Source organism: Marmota monax, unplaced genomic scaffold, assembly GCF_021218885.2.
Source record: "Marmota monax isolate L192 unplaced genomic scaffold, Marmota_monax_Labrador192_F-V1.1 WCK01_AAM20220418_F8-fsc00005, whole genome shotgun sequence".
NCBI lineage: Eukaryota > Metazoa > Chordata > Mammalia > Rodentia > Sciuridae > Marmota > Marmota monax.
The window spans coordinates 6,294,208-6,309,396 of record NW_026692254.1 but is presented as its reverse complement, the minus strand read 5'-3'; the positions used below and the strand labels follow the sequence as shown (position 1 = coordinate 6,309,396).

Genomic DNA, 15,189 nt, shown 5'->3' with positions numbered 1-15,189 from the left:
AGGAAGTCCATGGCCCAGTGACCCCTTAATTAGCATTTAGGGTGTGGACGCATAGGTGGCCTTGGATTTGGGCACTCATGCCCAGTGTCCCTGTGTCCCACACTTAAAACAGGGCCCAGGGGCCATCTTGGGTGGTGGGTATTTAGCGAAAAACGAAGGGGTCCATGAGGGTAAGTCCCCATAGAGCCTGTGCCAGCATCTGGCTTTTTTGATTTCTGGCCTTCTCATCCTGGTTGTGGTACACCTTAAAGGCTGTGGCTAGGACTTCAGTCTGAGGGGTCAAGGGTTCCTGTTCCAGTTTTTAAATTTTCGCCCAAATGTCGGGATAGCTCTGGGAGAAGTAGGCCATTAGGAGCTGTCTCCCATCGGGGATCTCAGGGTCTAAATTAGTTATTGCTGGAGAGCCTTAGTCAGTCTATCTAGTAAGGTGGAAAGTTTTTGTTCTGAATAATTTCTTGGAGGTTTTCAAAGTTTACTGCCTTCTGAGCTGCCCAGCTGAGTCCAACAACTAGGCTGGTAGAAAATTGGTCCCTCAGGGTTAATCCTACAGCAGTATTGTAGTCCTAATTAGGGTCCAGATCAGGAACTGCCTGGGCGCCTAGAGGGTGGGGCAGGGTGGTTTGATGGACCTCATCAGCATAATTATGGGCTTGTTTCCAGACCTGCCTGCATTCCTCTGGGAGAAGGGTATTGGCCAGGATCATGTAAATGTCATGAAAAGTGAGACTACAGGCTTGGAGTAAGTACTAAAACTCCTTTATATATGAGGCAGAGTTGGTGGTGTAGAAACCCAAACATTTTCAACTGTGAAAGGTCCGCTATGGAGAAGGGCACGTGGACCCTACGGATCCCTTCTGCCCCAGCAACCTCTCTCAAAGGAGCCATAATTGAAGTAGAGTGTGGCTGGACAGACTGTACATGGGAGCAGGTGGGAAGGACTGAAAGAGGAAGTGGGGGCAGGGCCCGAAGAAGGAGGAGCCAGAGGGGCAGGGGCAGGGACTGGCACAGACAAGGGAAGAGGAGAGTAGGGGAGGGGTTTGGGCAAGATATGACTGCTGTGGCTAGTTGGTTGGATTGAAATCCTTGGATGAGGAGGCAGAAAGAGAGGAGGGTTTATAAGCCAAGAGGACATGCTTTGGGTTGCAAGAGTGCAGCAAGACAGAGGAAGAAAGCCTGAATATATGTAATCTGCCCATTTTTTCGATCGCTCACAGTAGTTATAGATATCCCATACAATGGCGGGGTCTAAGGACCTGTTGAGAGCCACAACCAAGTCAAGATGGTGCCTGGCATTTTGCCAGGAGGAGTGCTTGAGAAGTAACGCCAGTGAGCCATTAAGATGATGATAATTAAGTTAAGCTGTGTATAATTATTAAGATAATGACTGTTTGCTGTAACTGGATGATGCTAAATTGAAACAAGCTGTGTATTCAGTTGTGTATATAAATCTCTGCTGTCCGGCAATAAGGCGGCTCCTGCTACCTCGGGTGCCCACTACTTTTGAGTTCTCGCGGAGTTCCCGTTGGTTCTCGCAGAGTTTCTGTTGAGTTCCGGTGGAGTTCCCATTGGGTTCGGGCAATAAAGTAGTTCCTGTTTGAACCTACAAGTGGCTCGTGACCTCCCAGTTATTTGTGCCCAGCCAGACTGCAGCAAGGACCCACAAGGGGGCGAATGGTTTTGGTTATCTAAGGGATAATTGGGCCAATTCTGAGTAGAGAATTTTATCAGTTTCTTGGGTTTGATCTCCAGGGTTAGGCTGAGGGTGTCCAAATTGCCGAGGTAGTCGGCTGGCAGGGAGGAGGTGCCCCCCTTGGGACTATGAGGAAGGGTATGATATGTTGACTGGAGAGATGTCCCACTCGAGCCAAATATCAGAACGAGATTTTAGGCTGAGTATACAGTTGTTACCGAAAATCCTCTGGTGAGGTGCCCTCCTGGAGGGCCCTGGGAGCCAGGGTTTTCAACCAAAAGGGGGAAAGAGGAGACCCACACTCAAGGAGGGGAAGGGGCTTGCCAATTCTCAAGCCAGCTGAGGCCTGTTGGAAGGGGAAGACTTCAGGAGGACCACAGCGACCATAAAGGTCTGGATGGGATGTATTCCTCCCCGTGAGACACCACAGGGGCTGGAAGATCAACGGCCCTGTTACTGTGCCTTGGAAGGTTTGGGAGTCTGGAGAGGGGGACTCACCAATTTGTAGGCTGATGGTGGATGCGAAGGAGGCAATCCAGAAGATGGGTGCAGGTTGGTCTCTGCTCAGATGGTGATCTCCAGCAAGATGGGAGTCCTGCTTAAAAGCAGGGGAGTCCCATATGAGTAAAGGCACCAATGAAAGGCAAGTGACTCACCTGAGACAGAGATTCAACCAAGAGATTTTATTGGGGGGCTGCCGGAAAGGGAAGAAAAGGAGAGGCAGAGAGCAGAGAGAGGAGCGGAGGAGGGCAGAGAGAAAGAGAGAGGAGAGGAAGAAGAAGAAGAAAAGGGCAGAGAAAGGAGAGAAAGAAGAGGAAGAGAGGTAGAGGGCCGAGGGTGTGTGCTTACAAGCTTCCGCTTAAGAAGGGTTGCGTAGGGGCCATGGTGGGTGCTGATTGGCAGGGTGACTCAGGAACAGTGAGCGGACACTGTTTCCTGTGGGGATTGGTCAAGGAAACCTTTGAATTTGGCACTCTTCGGAGAGGAGGGTGAGGGGCAAGGGATTCTGTGATGTTCTGTTGAGATGGAAACTTAACTTCAGCCAGGAATCTCCTGCACACCCAACAACACCAGCCTCCAAAGAAAGGACTGTGCTTTGACCGTCTTCCCAGCACTGGCATCTTGACTTCTGCAAAACTTCTGGAATTAGTGGTCCTCTCACCAACCAGTGTCTAACAGTCTAGATAGTTAATATTCCTTACCTTATAGGAAGACCACTACTATATAACTTCTTAATTAAATGTTATTGCAGCTTGTAGGGAAAGGCACTCTGAAACGTTGGGATAGAACCTTGAAGTTTGGGCCACATGCAGTATATTTCCTGGAATTGACAATTAACTAAGCAGAAAAATCAGAAATAAGAGCAACTCCTATATTCTGCTAGTCTCAAAACTTCTCAGGCTTCCTTGATAGCCATATTTTACCCTGAGAAGAAAGTAATAGACAGCAACTACCACAATGCTCTGCCTTTTATGCCACAAAGTCTGTATTATATGTCACTTTGTTTTGTTTGATTTCTCTTAAAACAGTTTTTTATCCTGTCTTTTTAAATATACATAAGAGTAGAGTGTATTTTGACATATTATACATACATGGATTTTTTTCTTAGAAGGAAAATAGTCTAGTTTCTTCTTGTTTTGGTTTTTAATGGCTGACTCTTTTCTGTAAATCACTGAATGAGGAAATTTTTTTACAGTGTGAAATAAACACCAGTTCATTATTCCGCATATAGAGAGGTACTGCTATAAGAGATCTTTGAAGAACAAAATTGGGAATGTGGATGAAATAACACTCATGTACTCCGTGATATTAGCTAACCTACAACTGAGCTATTTGCAAATTTCCATTACTGATTACAAATGGAAAAATTGTTTATCAAGCTTTTCTGAAGCCACTTTTAGATGAGTAAATTGTGGTAGATACTGGGTGGCTGCTTGACACCTTATCTTTGGGCAATAATGAGATAAAAATGGGAATGAGATAATAGTGGATGGTAGCAGCAGGAAAATAAGGATATTTGATGCAAGAGCTGTAGTACTTATCCATGTGTCCATGTGTCCCCAACACAGAACTAAAGTTATATGTCTGTTCACTTTTAAAGGATTTGCTTCTCATGAGCCTCTAGATAGCAGCTTTCCTATTTGATTCAGTGTATGGTGCTGTGCCTAATAAATGTGTATGGAGTGAGTGAAAGGACACATTTTGTATTAGAGGTGTTTTATAGTAAAATTGTTGAAAGTAAATCACTCTCAGGTCTAAAAGAGTAGGGCTTAGTTGTTAGAAAATTTACATATGTGCAGTATTTCATGAATTTTTAAATATGACTTGTTATTAAATTTCATTTATTTAACTAGATTTTTCTTATATATAGTATAAAAACCAAGTGCATAACTAAACTGAAATTTGTTTTCGACATTTCAAGAGTGTCCCTGGCTTTATGCCTGGGGGTACCCAGTGGCCCCATATTTCTGAATGTGAGCACAACTTCTCACCAGCCTCTTTTCTTAAAGTTTTTACAGGCTTATGGGTTCTATACTCTTCTTAGAAGCCTAAGTCTTATAGCTTTTCCTGGTTCCTTTGCCGTTAGGCCATGCCATTCCCTACTCTTCCTGAGGGAGCAGGGCTCCCTATCAACGTGACTCTAGGACTCCCTCAAAAGTGCATTGCAGCCAGACTCAAGTTCTGAGTGCCTCTGTGTTCATGAAAAATGGGTAGAATGAATACTCAGGGGAGCGTCGGGGCCAACTCCCTTTGCCAAACAATAGCACTGCAGCGTCAGTCTCTCTGTTTCACCTCCTTGGCCATCTGAAATATGGCTTTCCTGAGGGTCCAATGTCTCCTTCAGGATTGTGGGGTGAGTTCATAGTCTTTCTTTTCTCCAGTGGCAATTTCAGATCTCATTTGCCTTTTCTTTTGCTTTCTTTCTCTTCCTCTTCTTCTTTTTCATGGCCTTGTTCTCTCCTAGTCTTTTCCACCAATCTAAATTACTCATCAGCCCATTGTTCCTCACCCCTATCCTTAGGCATCTTCCTGACACTTTTCATTATGTAGATCTCTGACCACAACCTCCGTCCTCTAGATCTTTCACCCAGTCACTTCTATGCTACCTTTTCTTTTTTTATTTTGAATAACATCTTGATTGGGAATACAGTAAACGGAATTTTAAATGCACATTTTGAGAAGTTTTGATACACACACACAAAAATAATATGTATGTATCTGTGAAAATAATACTACTATCAGGTAATGAAGAGAGATCTTGCTGTCAAAAGTTTCCTCATCCCCATTGGAAAAAAAGTTTCCTCATCACCCTTCCCTACCTCATCACTCAGTCCCGAGTTAACCACTGATCTGCTTTTTGTTGCTATAGACTAACTTGCATTTTCTAGAGTCTTATATACATAGAATCATACTGCATATACTCGTTTTCATCTTTCACTTGAGATTCACCTATGTTGTTGCATATATTAATAGTTTATTCTTATTTCTTAATAGTACAGTATTACATTATATAATTTGTTTATCTGTCCACTTGTTCATAGACATTTGTGTTGTTTCTAGTATTTGGCAGTTAGAAATATTAAGCTACTGTAAATATTTGTATACAAGTCTTTGTATAAATATACACTTTCCTACCTCTTGGGAATGGAATGGCTGAATCATATAAATGCATATGTTTAACTGCCATACTGTTTTCCACAGTGTTTGTGCCATTTTATATTACCATCCTCACTGTGACAGTTCCAGTTAAAAATACTTGGTATAGTCAATTTAAAAAAGATTAGTGGTAATATCTCCTTGACTAAAGAACTTGATCATCTTTTCATGGGTTTGCCATCTGTATGCTTTTGGTGGACCTGTATGTTCAAATATACTGTCCATTTAAACATTTTTTCCTTAATATTAAATTTTGAGAGTTCTTTACATATTCTTTGTTTTTTTATTAGATATGTCTTGGAAATATTTTCTCCCTATCTTGTTATTTTAGTCCCTTAAATAGTGCCTTTTAAGGAGTAAAGCTTTTAAAAATTTTGAAGAAATTCAATTTTTTTCTTCTATAGATTATGCTTTTGGTATTGTGTCTAGACAATTTTTACTCAACCTGAAGTCACAAAGATCCCCTGTGGTTTTCTTCTTGTAGTTCTGTTATTATGTTTCATATTGATCCATTTTGAGCTAATTTTGGTTAATTTAAAATTCCTGCTTCCTTATGCCTACTTAGTATGTGCATCATGTACTCCTAGGAAGTTCTATGTTCTTGATCCACTAGCTACTTCCAACTGTCTTTGTGCACCAGCATCCCAAAGGGAGTTTTTCCATGTTCTTAAGCCTTGTCTGGTGGTATGCTTCTTTGTTGTTTAGCTTGAGGCATGATATATAAAGGGAATTTTTAAACAATTAAAACTAAAATAAGAAAGGATTTTTGTACCTTTACGAACTTTTCACCTTACAATATCTTTAAAAAATTGTCAGTTGGTCAAAAAGACATTGGTAGGTCTCACAATTGAAAATAAGAAGCAAGTAGAGTTTGAAATTTTTTTTATTTATTTTAATTAGTTACACATGACAGTACAATGATCTTGACATATCATACATTTAAATCAGATGGGGTATAATTTCTCAGTTTTCTGAGTGTATAGATTGCAGAATCACATTGTTCATGTAGTCACGTATATACATATAGCAATAATAAAGTCTATTTTAATTTTGATGAGTTTTTTTTATTAAATTCAGGAAAGTAAAGTCATAATAGTACATTCTTTATTATAAATGATATATTTAAACTAATGCTGTGAATTTAAATACACTTGAATTTAAATACCTTAATATTTTGGAAATATTAACCATTAGAATTCATAAAAGCCATGTATATGGGGGATACATGTTTTTCCTCTTACCTCAGACTTCCAGTTAAAGGATATTTTTGTTTAAGATACAAATAAGAATTAGCCACACTAGACCCAAATAAGAGGGGGATAAAAGGGGAAAGGACCCATGAAAATATAAGGGAGATCAGTGGGGTGAAAGAAGGTAATAATAGGAAGGGAGGAAAGATGGGAAAAGGGAGGAATAGTAGAATGAAATCAACCAAATTATGCTATGTATATATATGAATATACCACAGTGAATTTCACCTTTATGTCTATCTATAAAACCAATTTGAAAAAGAGCTATAAATAAATAGAAGGAAAACCAGTACTAGAGGAAATGAAAGAGGGCAAGGGAGGGTAGGACTTTTATATAATTATAATTCACTAATTAAAATATAATAATATAAAGTTAGCCAATAGAAGTTCAAAATTCATACAATCAATCCCATTAATTAAATTTTATTTATTCATTTATGTATTCTTTCAGTTATTCACATGAGTCAATAAAGTGGCAACTAGTAGGGCTAGGGAGACACATAAAATAGATGAGGGCCCCAGTATTAGATGTTATAGTGACAGTATAGCAATTATTAAAGGTTCCTTCAGATTGCCTGTGGTTTTGTCCTGACTACTGAATTCCATTTAGTGATCAGACATATCTATGTATCCAATATCCACAGAAATTTGGCTTGTATTAATCCTTAAGACATTGACTCTATTTCATGGTGGTTCATCTTTTTGATATACATTAAATAAAATAAATATGAATGGATATCTGATTTTAAAATATTGCACAAAACTATTCAATAGGGAGATCTAAGTAATTTTTTTAATATATGCAAATTGATCAAATGAAATGTTCTCCTGCCTGAGACTTCCGTTATATTTCTATTTTGAAAATACCCTTCTTTTTTGATTCTATTTTAGAGGCATTTAGATGGGGTTTCCATACCATGTCCATCCTGGGGGCATGAGTGCATTTATAGAATACTCAGTTGTATGTTTCCATTGAGAGACTTTTCTCGGAATGCTGGACTGCAGCGTGAAAGTTTTAGCTGTTGACTGGTGTAGTTCTGAGTAAATCTTAATTCCACCTCCTTGCCAGTGACCTAAGTGCTCTGCTAGAGGATTTATTGAGGGACTGAACCTCATAAATGTGGTCTTCATTGCCAGGAGAGAGACATGGCATCCTGCATATTTGTAAAGTAATCTTGTAAAAGTGTTTTGTGAGCAGTAGTTTGACGTTATTTTTACCTCTAAAATTAAAAAAAAAATCAGTTTATGTATGACAAAGATATTTGTACATATTATACTATGGGTATTTGGGTTACCTCAATATCAATCATTTTGACTATTTTTAAAGAATTTTGAAGAGGAACGTACTTAAAGTACTTTTACCTCAACAACTTTTTCCTTTTGTGACATTGCTTTGCTTCTCAAGGGTGTCCTTCTTCCTTTTACTTTTAGGAAAATATACCCTTTTATCACAAAGTACTTTTATTTCTAAAACTTATTTAAAAAAAATAGATCTTAAACATTTATTTATATACTCTATTTCTAATTCATTGTTTTAAACTTTCAGGCTCAACTTTAAAGAAGCTTCTACACACCGGAAATTCTATTAAGGTATTTATTTTAGATGAAAATATAATGGCATTTTTTATTACTCTTAAGTTTATTAATGCCACAAAGTAACAAAGGCCATTTTGAAAATGAAAGATCTTTATAAACCACTTTCTTAGTTTTTATTTTTAATTGAGAAAGTATATGACAAATATTGTTTAGAAAGGTTTTTGTTCTTAACCTTGTCACTTACATTGTGAAGGACATTTTAAGTAGAACTATTGTGGGAGGAAAAAACAGCAGAGAGCCTCACTCTTGAATATTTTTTCATCTATTTGCAGTTGGTGATCTTGTAATTTAAGTTAAAGTTGGATTATTTTAAAATAAAAATGTATTATTTATAATGACATAGACTATTTGATGCTGGGATAAGATGACCCCAAAACATGAGTGGCAGAAGGCAGTGAGACTGGTGAATTTTTCACTTGTAGATATGTTCATGTCTTTAATAAGGTACTACATTTTTGTTTGTATACCAGTTTAAACAACCACAGACACTTAAAACTTGATATATTGACTTTCCTCTTATATGTTGAAAAACAGAAACAATCTATTCTTAACCTCACTGTGATTTCCATATTCCCACCCCCACATTTTTAAGGAAATATAGTTAACTATAATTAAATATAGTTAACTATAGTTAACATGAAAAATTGGAGACTTATAGAATTTCACAGAAACTTTCCTCATGTTAAATATTATTTGATTAGGTGTGTGTAGAGCTGCATCATTTTTGCTTGATGGCTGAATAATATGTATTCAACATTACCCCTCATTTTACCTGCTAGAGGAAAGGAGGAATAGTATGGAAAGACATGGAGGTTTGAGCAGAGCAGTGGTGGAGTCCAGGGGTATGTTTGGAAGTATGCTGTAAATCCCCTCAGTTAATGTGGTAGTACTGTTGCCAGCTAGGGTATCTGTCTTGGTGTATTTTGACTTCTCTTGGAAATTGGTGAATCTTTCTCTCTTCTCTCTTCTCTCTCCTCTCTCCCTCTCTCCCTCTCTCTCTCTCTCTCTCTCTCTCTCTCTCTCTTGTGTGTGTGTGTGTGTGTGTGTGTGTGTGTGTGTGTGTGTCTCCTCCACTTTTTGGTTTTCCTGTGGAGTTTCGTGTTTGGCTTGCAACACTCTCGATTTGGAGGGACCAGTCTTACCTTGAGTTAATTGAAAGGAGATCAGGCAGCCACTCCAATTGCCTGTATTTGGAGCTCATTACATCTTTCAGTTGCATCTGACACATTTCATTCTCATTTGCTTATTTATCTTCTTTTATTGACATCATCTTTTTCAACCACTTAGGAATGCAGAAAAGGAGGGATGCCTTTTTTAATTCTAGGGATATGATGAAGTTGGAAGTGTAGAAGAAGAAAAAGTACATGTCTACTTACCTATCTTGATTTTTTTTTTTTTTCTACCAGGGAATGCTGACCATTCAGAGCACAGTGAAGAGTTTAGAATAGAGTATGGACTTGAGGCAGTGTAGCTGGAGGTCTGCCCTGTCTGGTTGAGCCAGGTCTTCAGTTTCATTTAGCTCCTAGTATTCATGATTTTTAAGAACATTATAAACAGGTGCATATTATATTGACATTACAAAATTCTGTTAAAAGCACAGTATAAATTTGGAGAAAGATTATCTTTTTCACTGGTTTTCTGGATAATCAAGATTTGATGGTATGAACACTGTGGCCTTACATTATGAAATACTGTTAATAGGAAATAAATAGTGCTAACTGGGAGCCAGGACCCCCTTTTGTGCCTTACATATGTTAACTCACTTAATCCTTATAACAGTCCTTTGTGGCAAAAACTATTGTCCTCCCTATTTTACAGATGGGGAGAATAAGACATGAAAAGTTAAATGGTTTCCTACAGGTCACAGCTAGAAACTGGAAGAGGCTAAATTTGAACCCAGGCCCTCTGGCCCCAGAACCTAAACTCTTAATCTTGGTGCTGTATTGTAGCATCCTTGCTTACTTTCTATTTAGTGACGAACTTGGTGCAGAACTTTAACAGTGCCTTTTAACTTCTAGTTTTTCTTTAAGAATGGTGCTATATTGGATGCATTTCTACAGATACATGTGTTTCATTTTCATTGCTTTTAATTTTGTCTTTAGATAAGATGTGAAGGAATCAGGTTGTTTCTTTTGTGGCTTCAAGCACTTCAGACAAACTGCGCAGAAGAACAGGTGCTGATTTTTGCATGCCTCGTGCCTGGTTTTCCAGCGGTCTTATCATCCCGGGGGCCCTGCACACTAGAGACACTCATCAATCCTAGCCCTAGTGTAGCTGATGGTAAGCACTGTCAGTAAACTCTACACTCTGAAATTACTCTGGCACTTAAATTGAGGAAATTCTTGATTTTTCATTTTCTTTAGTGTAAGTTCTGATGAGGTCTCAAGAGGAATTATTCCCTGTAATTCATACTAGTTTCTTACAAACATTAGAATCAAAAGATTTGGAGCCTATTTATATGACATGATGCTAGGAGAAACTTACTGAAGTGGTGGAAACAGGAATGGAAAGGAGGCACAGATGTTGGCAGTAGCAGGAAGTAGGTACACATGGTATATCTGCAGTGTTTTTGTATCTGCTAATGCAATTTAAATCTACCTTCCAAAATGACTGTCTATTGTTGTCATCACTATCGTTTCATTAGTGGACATTCATCTTGATTTTCCAGCTGTTTAGTTTCATGTAGCATTTATAGAAGGACGACAGTGTCCTCATCAGACCATTTATATCCTTTGAATTTTTAAGGAACTCACCTATTAGGGCCATTGATTTATTATTCCATATCACTTTATTGCCTGATGACTAGCATGATTTGGGGCTGATTGAAAACAGAATTTGAAAGGGAAAGAATAGTCCAGTGGGAGAGGTGGCTGGCTCTGGGACATCTGTCCTGTGTTCTAAGCCCTTGATCCACATTGGCTTAGAGTTCAGTATAAGCAGTTCCAATGGCTAGATAGATCCATTTCTACAAATACATGTGTTTCATTTGCATTGCTTTTAATTTTGTCTTTAGGTAAGATGTGAAGGAATCAGGTTGTTTAAAAAAATGCATTTTTTAAAACCCTATTTAAAATTTAACTTTGGTGAAAGAGGTCTCATTATTTTCTACCCTGCAGCAAAAATATTTCCAGAAGAAATCACTCCACTCCTGCCAGCCATATCAGGGGAGAAGATTGCTGAGGACCAAACCTGCTTTTTTCTTCAAATACTGTTGAAATATATGGTTATTCAGGTCAGAGAAAAATTGTTGCTATTTCAGTGTTGCACTTATTCTTTTTTTTTTTTTTAAGGGTGATTTTTATATGCTACTTCACTAAACACTGAGTACGTACCGTTGTTAGGTCACTTCCGCAAGACCAGGAATTTGTACTGTTTTATGTGACCTCTTCAAACAATTTTTCTTTCTTTATGTCTTTCCTGCCCCTCATATCTAAGCTGGCATGAAAGAATGGAGGAGGAGGCAGGCCCAGAGGCTGACCCATGGGCCAGGAGTAGGCAGAGCAGACTGGAAGATATGAAGAAAAACACATGCAATGAGTTCATACTGCTGTTAGCACAGCCTGATTCACCTCACATGCTCCTTTTTTTAGATTTACCCATATAATATAGAACTGAAATCATTAGCTTATTATTTTAAAACCTGATTTGTGTCACATGATCTGTATTTCCAAACAGATTATTTTTTCTCAGTGAACACTTTTCATGTTCCTGAGTTCCTCCTGGGCTTCAGAGCCAGGTTTGTTGAAGTCATCATCTTTGCCACATCCTCTTTCTTGCCTAACATTCCTTTGACACCTACTATTGCCTGTCTTCTGCCCAGGCCCCAGATCAGGATGGAGTCTAGTGGTTCATAATTTGCTCTGCTCATTCTTGAGGTGATTTGTCAGTGACTACCTCTTCTTCATGAGCTTCTCTCCTAGTGATACTTGCGATGTTTTCTTCTGGCCTTTTTTCCCTCCCTACTTCTTTCCAGTTTTCTTTAGGTAGTTGTTTTTTTGTTGTTGTTTGTTTGTTTTTGCTATCCTTTAAAATTCAGTTCTTGGCTGCCCTTTCTGATTGTACAGTCTTGCTGGGAAATTCTGATCCCTACCTCTACTCCCATTTCATTTAGCCAGCACCATAAACCCAAGACTTCAAAATCTTGAGAGCCTGATCAGGTCATTCTATCATCTTATAGAAGCTGTGCATTGAACTCATGCCTCTTCTACGAGGAACTCACATGCTGCCTTTTCAGAAGTGTTTGAGCATCCTGTATGCCCTGGAAATCAGCACAGGGTATCTAAAACTTGATGTTTTGAGGGTCTTGGTTCTCCTTCTAGATGTGTCACTCATTAGTGACACATCTCAAATAAGTCACATAGTCCCCAGAACTAGAAGAGTATGGCATAGATATAGGGTAGAGGTTTGTCTGCACACATTGAAACCACTATGTGTGTAGGGTTTTATGTGAGTGACTGTACCTTTCTCTTCCCTTCCCTTCCCTTCTGTCTGTTGGGGTGACTCTTCAGAGCAGAGTTTCTGACAGTTTATGGACACTGACCCCCTCTGCCCCAGAGGCAGCCAAAGTAATCATCCCTTTACTTCAGATACCACACAGATATTGTCATTTTCTAGGTGGGATTGTCATGAAGGAAGCTGGTAAGCACTGTTTTGGTCTAACAAGTAATAAGAACCAGTGATAGGTCCTCTATGATTTATAATTTGCTCTGCTCATTCTTGTAAAGACCCCCCTCTCTGTCATCTTTCCCTCAGTAGTATGGTGGTGACTGCACCTCTGTGATAGTCTGTTCTCCAGGCTTCTGGGGCAGTGCTGCCAGTTACTGTACTGTTTTCTAGTGCTCACACTGTGCATTCACTGTGCTAGGTTTTTAAGGTTCATAATATTACCTCAACACTGTGAAAGCTTTATACTTAACCCATAGCTAGACTGGCAGGCTTGATTTATCTTAGCCTGTTAATTGCCTTTAAAATAAGAATATTCTTTCCAAGATTCCATAGATTTTTGCCTTTCATTGTTGATTTTATGTTTAGGTAGTATTGGATAAAGTAATTGTAAATGGCCTTTTATGAGGTTAGGAAAAAAGTACCTGATTATTTCTGACTAAATCTTTTAAAGATACAAGGAATGTTTAATCATTACAAAGAACACATGGAAAAAATATGGACATTATGTAGCAGAGCAAGTTTGAAAACACTTAATACCTATTTTTCAAAGATCCTAATCTTTTGAACTTTGTTAATATTTAATTTTATTTCATGATTGTCAATATTATTTGTCCTCTTTTTAATTTATGAAAAGAATTTTAATTAAAACAGCATTTCATTTTGTATATGTTATTTTGAAATGTAAATATACTTATTTTCTTTTTCACATATTATCCAAAGGCTGCAAGCTTGGAGTGGAAGAATAAAGAGAATCAGGATACTGGTTTTAAATTTCTTTTTACATTGTTTCGAAAGTATTATCTTCCTCATTTATTTCCATCATTTACTAAGTTAACAAATATCTACAAACCTGTACTTGGTAAGTACTGTTTGACTTGTATATAGGCAACATTCATAGGAAAGCTGTGCAGTCTCTTTCATAGTGACTTTTTAATATTTTAAAGTAATCAATGTATTCTTATATTAAATGATAACTTTATTGTGCAAAGTTTAAAGTTTCCTAATAAGTGATTTTAATTACGTATACTAAGATATACATCATCTCCTAGCAATAATGGGAACCGTGACTCCTATACTCAAAAATAATGTAAAACACATCACGAACTGTCTCACCCTTTGAAGATAACCTGCATTTTTCCTTGTATTCCTTGCTTTATCCCCAAAGCTTCTTACTCTCAAGATGGCTGGCATTCTTTCTTGATTGTTTCTTACTTTACCCCAAGGGATGTCTCTCCCTTGAAACAGCCTGTATTCTCCCTCAAATATATGTGTGCTTTCCTAAATAGATCTTTATCTTTGAAAAAAAATCATGATTTTTTTGTGTAAATTATATTTGCCATCTCTTAATGTAAAAATTCCATTCCCAAAGTCTCCCCTTCTGGGTGGTAGGTTGTGGTACCCTAGAACTTGCTCAGTGACCAGACAGGCCAGACCAGAGCACACAGCTGCCCATAGTATGCCCTTTTATACTGGGTCTTTTATCCAGCAGATACTACTGACAGTTGCTTATGGAGGACAGATGTTTGGATTATTGGACAATCTAGGAATAGCAAGTCCCTTGTTTGCGGGGGTAGGAAACATAAGGCAATTTCTAATTTAGCACCTAAAGTTTTCCTTCCATAAAAAATGAGGATTCACAGGACAGAAGCATCCCTTAGAGTAGTGAAAGTGGGGGAAGGGGGGACAAATCTTCTTCTTATTATCTGAGGCTAAATTAGTTCATGAATATTCAAGATAGCTTTGGAGGAGAAAAGGTCATTAGGAGCATTACTCCAACTGTGGGACATGACTAACTAATTCATTTGTCTTTGCTGTGCATTTTTGTCTGTGTACATACACATATATGGTTGCACACTTACATGTGCACACACTCAGGCACAGGGAGAGTAGCTGGAGCTTGGACATTTGGAAAGATATAAAAATGACTTTTAAATCATACTAGGGTTCTATTTTGTTAGCTATGTTATGTGTGGATTTTTAAAAAATTTTCTTGATTCTTCAATTTAGTTTATATTCATAGTACATTGTTACTATTACTAGGTTGAAATTTTTTATTGAAAATATCTTTTCTGCTTCGTTCAGGTACTCCAGGAGTACAAAAATTAGTTAAGAGAGAGAGTTGAATTTATGGCAAGTAATATATTAAATCTGGTACCATATGATTTTCATATTGATGAAGGAATTTAAAGAATGAGAAATGGACCTCTTTATTAATTCTTTGGAAGATGTGGTATCTTATATCTCAAAGATGAAATGTTCTGAATTCTTAGACATCAAATATATTATAGGGATTCTGTTTTCTTGGATTCACCTAAAGGGAAAAGGGTAGAA

General features: G+C 38.0%; 1 protein-coding gene across 9 annotated transcripts in view; it reads left to right on the top strand.

Moving 5' to 3' along the window:
* Ralgapa2 (Ral GTPase activating protein catalytic subunit alpha 2) overlaps nucleotides 1–15,189 on the top strand; it is a 334,911-nt gene that overhangs the window by 68,144 nt on the left and 251,578 nt on the right. For all 9 annotated transcript variants that reach the window (XR_009226010.1, XR_009226009.1, XR_009226008.1 and 6 more), the window contains 4 exons: nucleotides 8,144–8,187; nucleotides 10,296–10,473; nucleotides 11,310–11,425; nucleotides 13,579–13,717. Coding sequence is in view for 6 of the 9 variants with exons in the window: in XM_046435038.1 (XP_046290994.1) it covers nucleotides 8,144–8,187; nucleotides 10,296–10,473; nucleotides 11,310–11,425; nucleotides 13,579–13,717 (477 nt within the window). In the remaining 3 variants the exon portion in view is untranslated. The remainder of the gene's footprint in view (nucleotides 1–8,143; nucleotides 8,188–10,295; nucleotides 10,474–11,309; nucleotides 11,426–13,578; nucleotides 13,718–15,189) is intronic.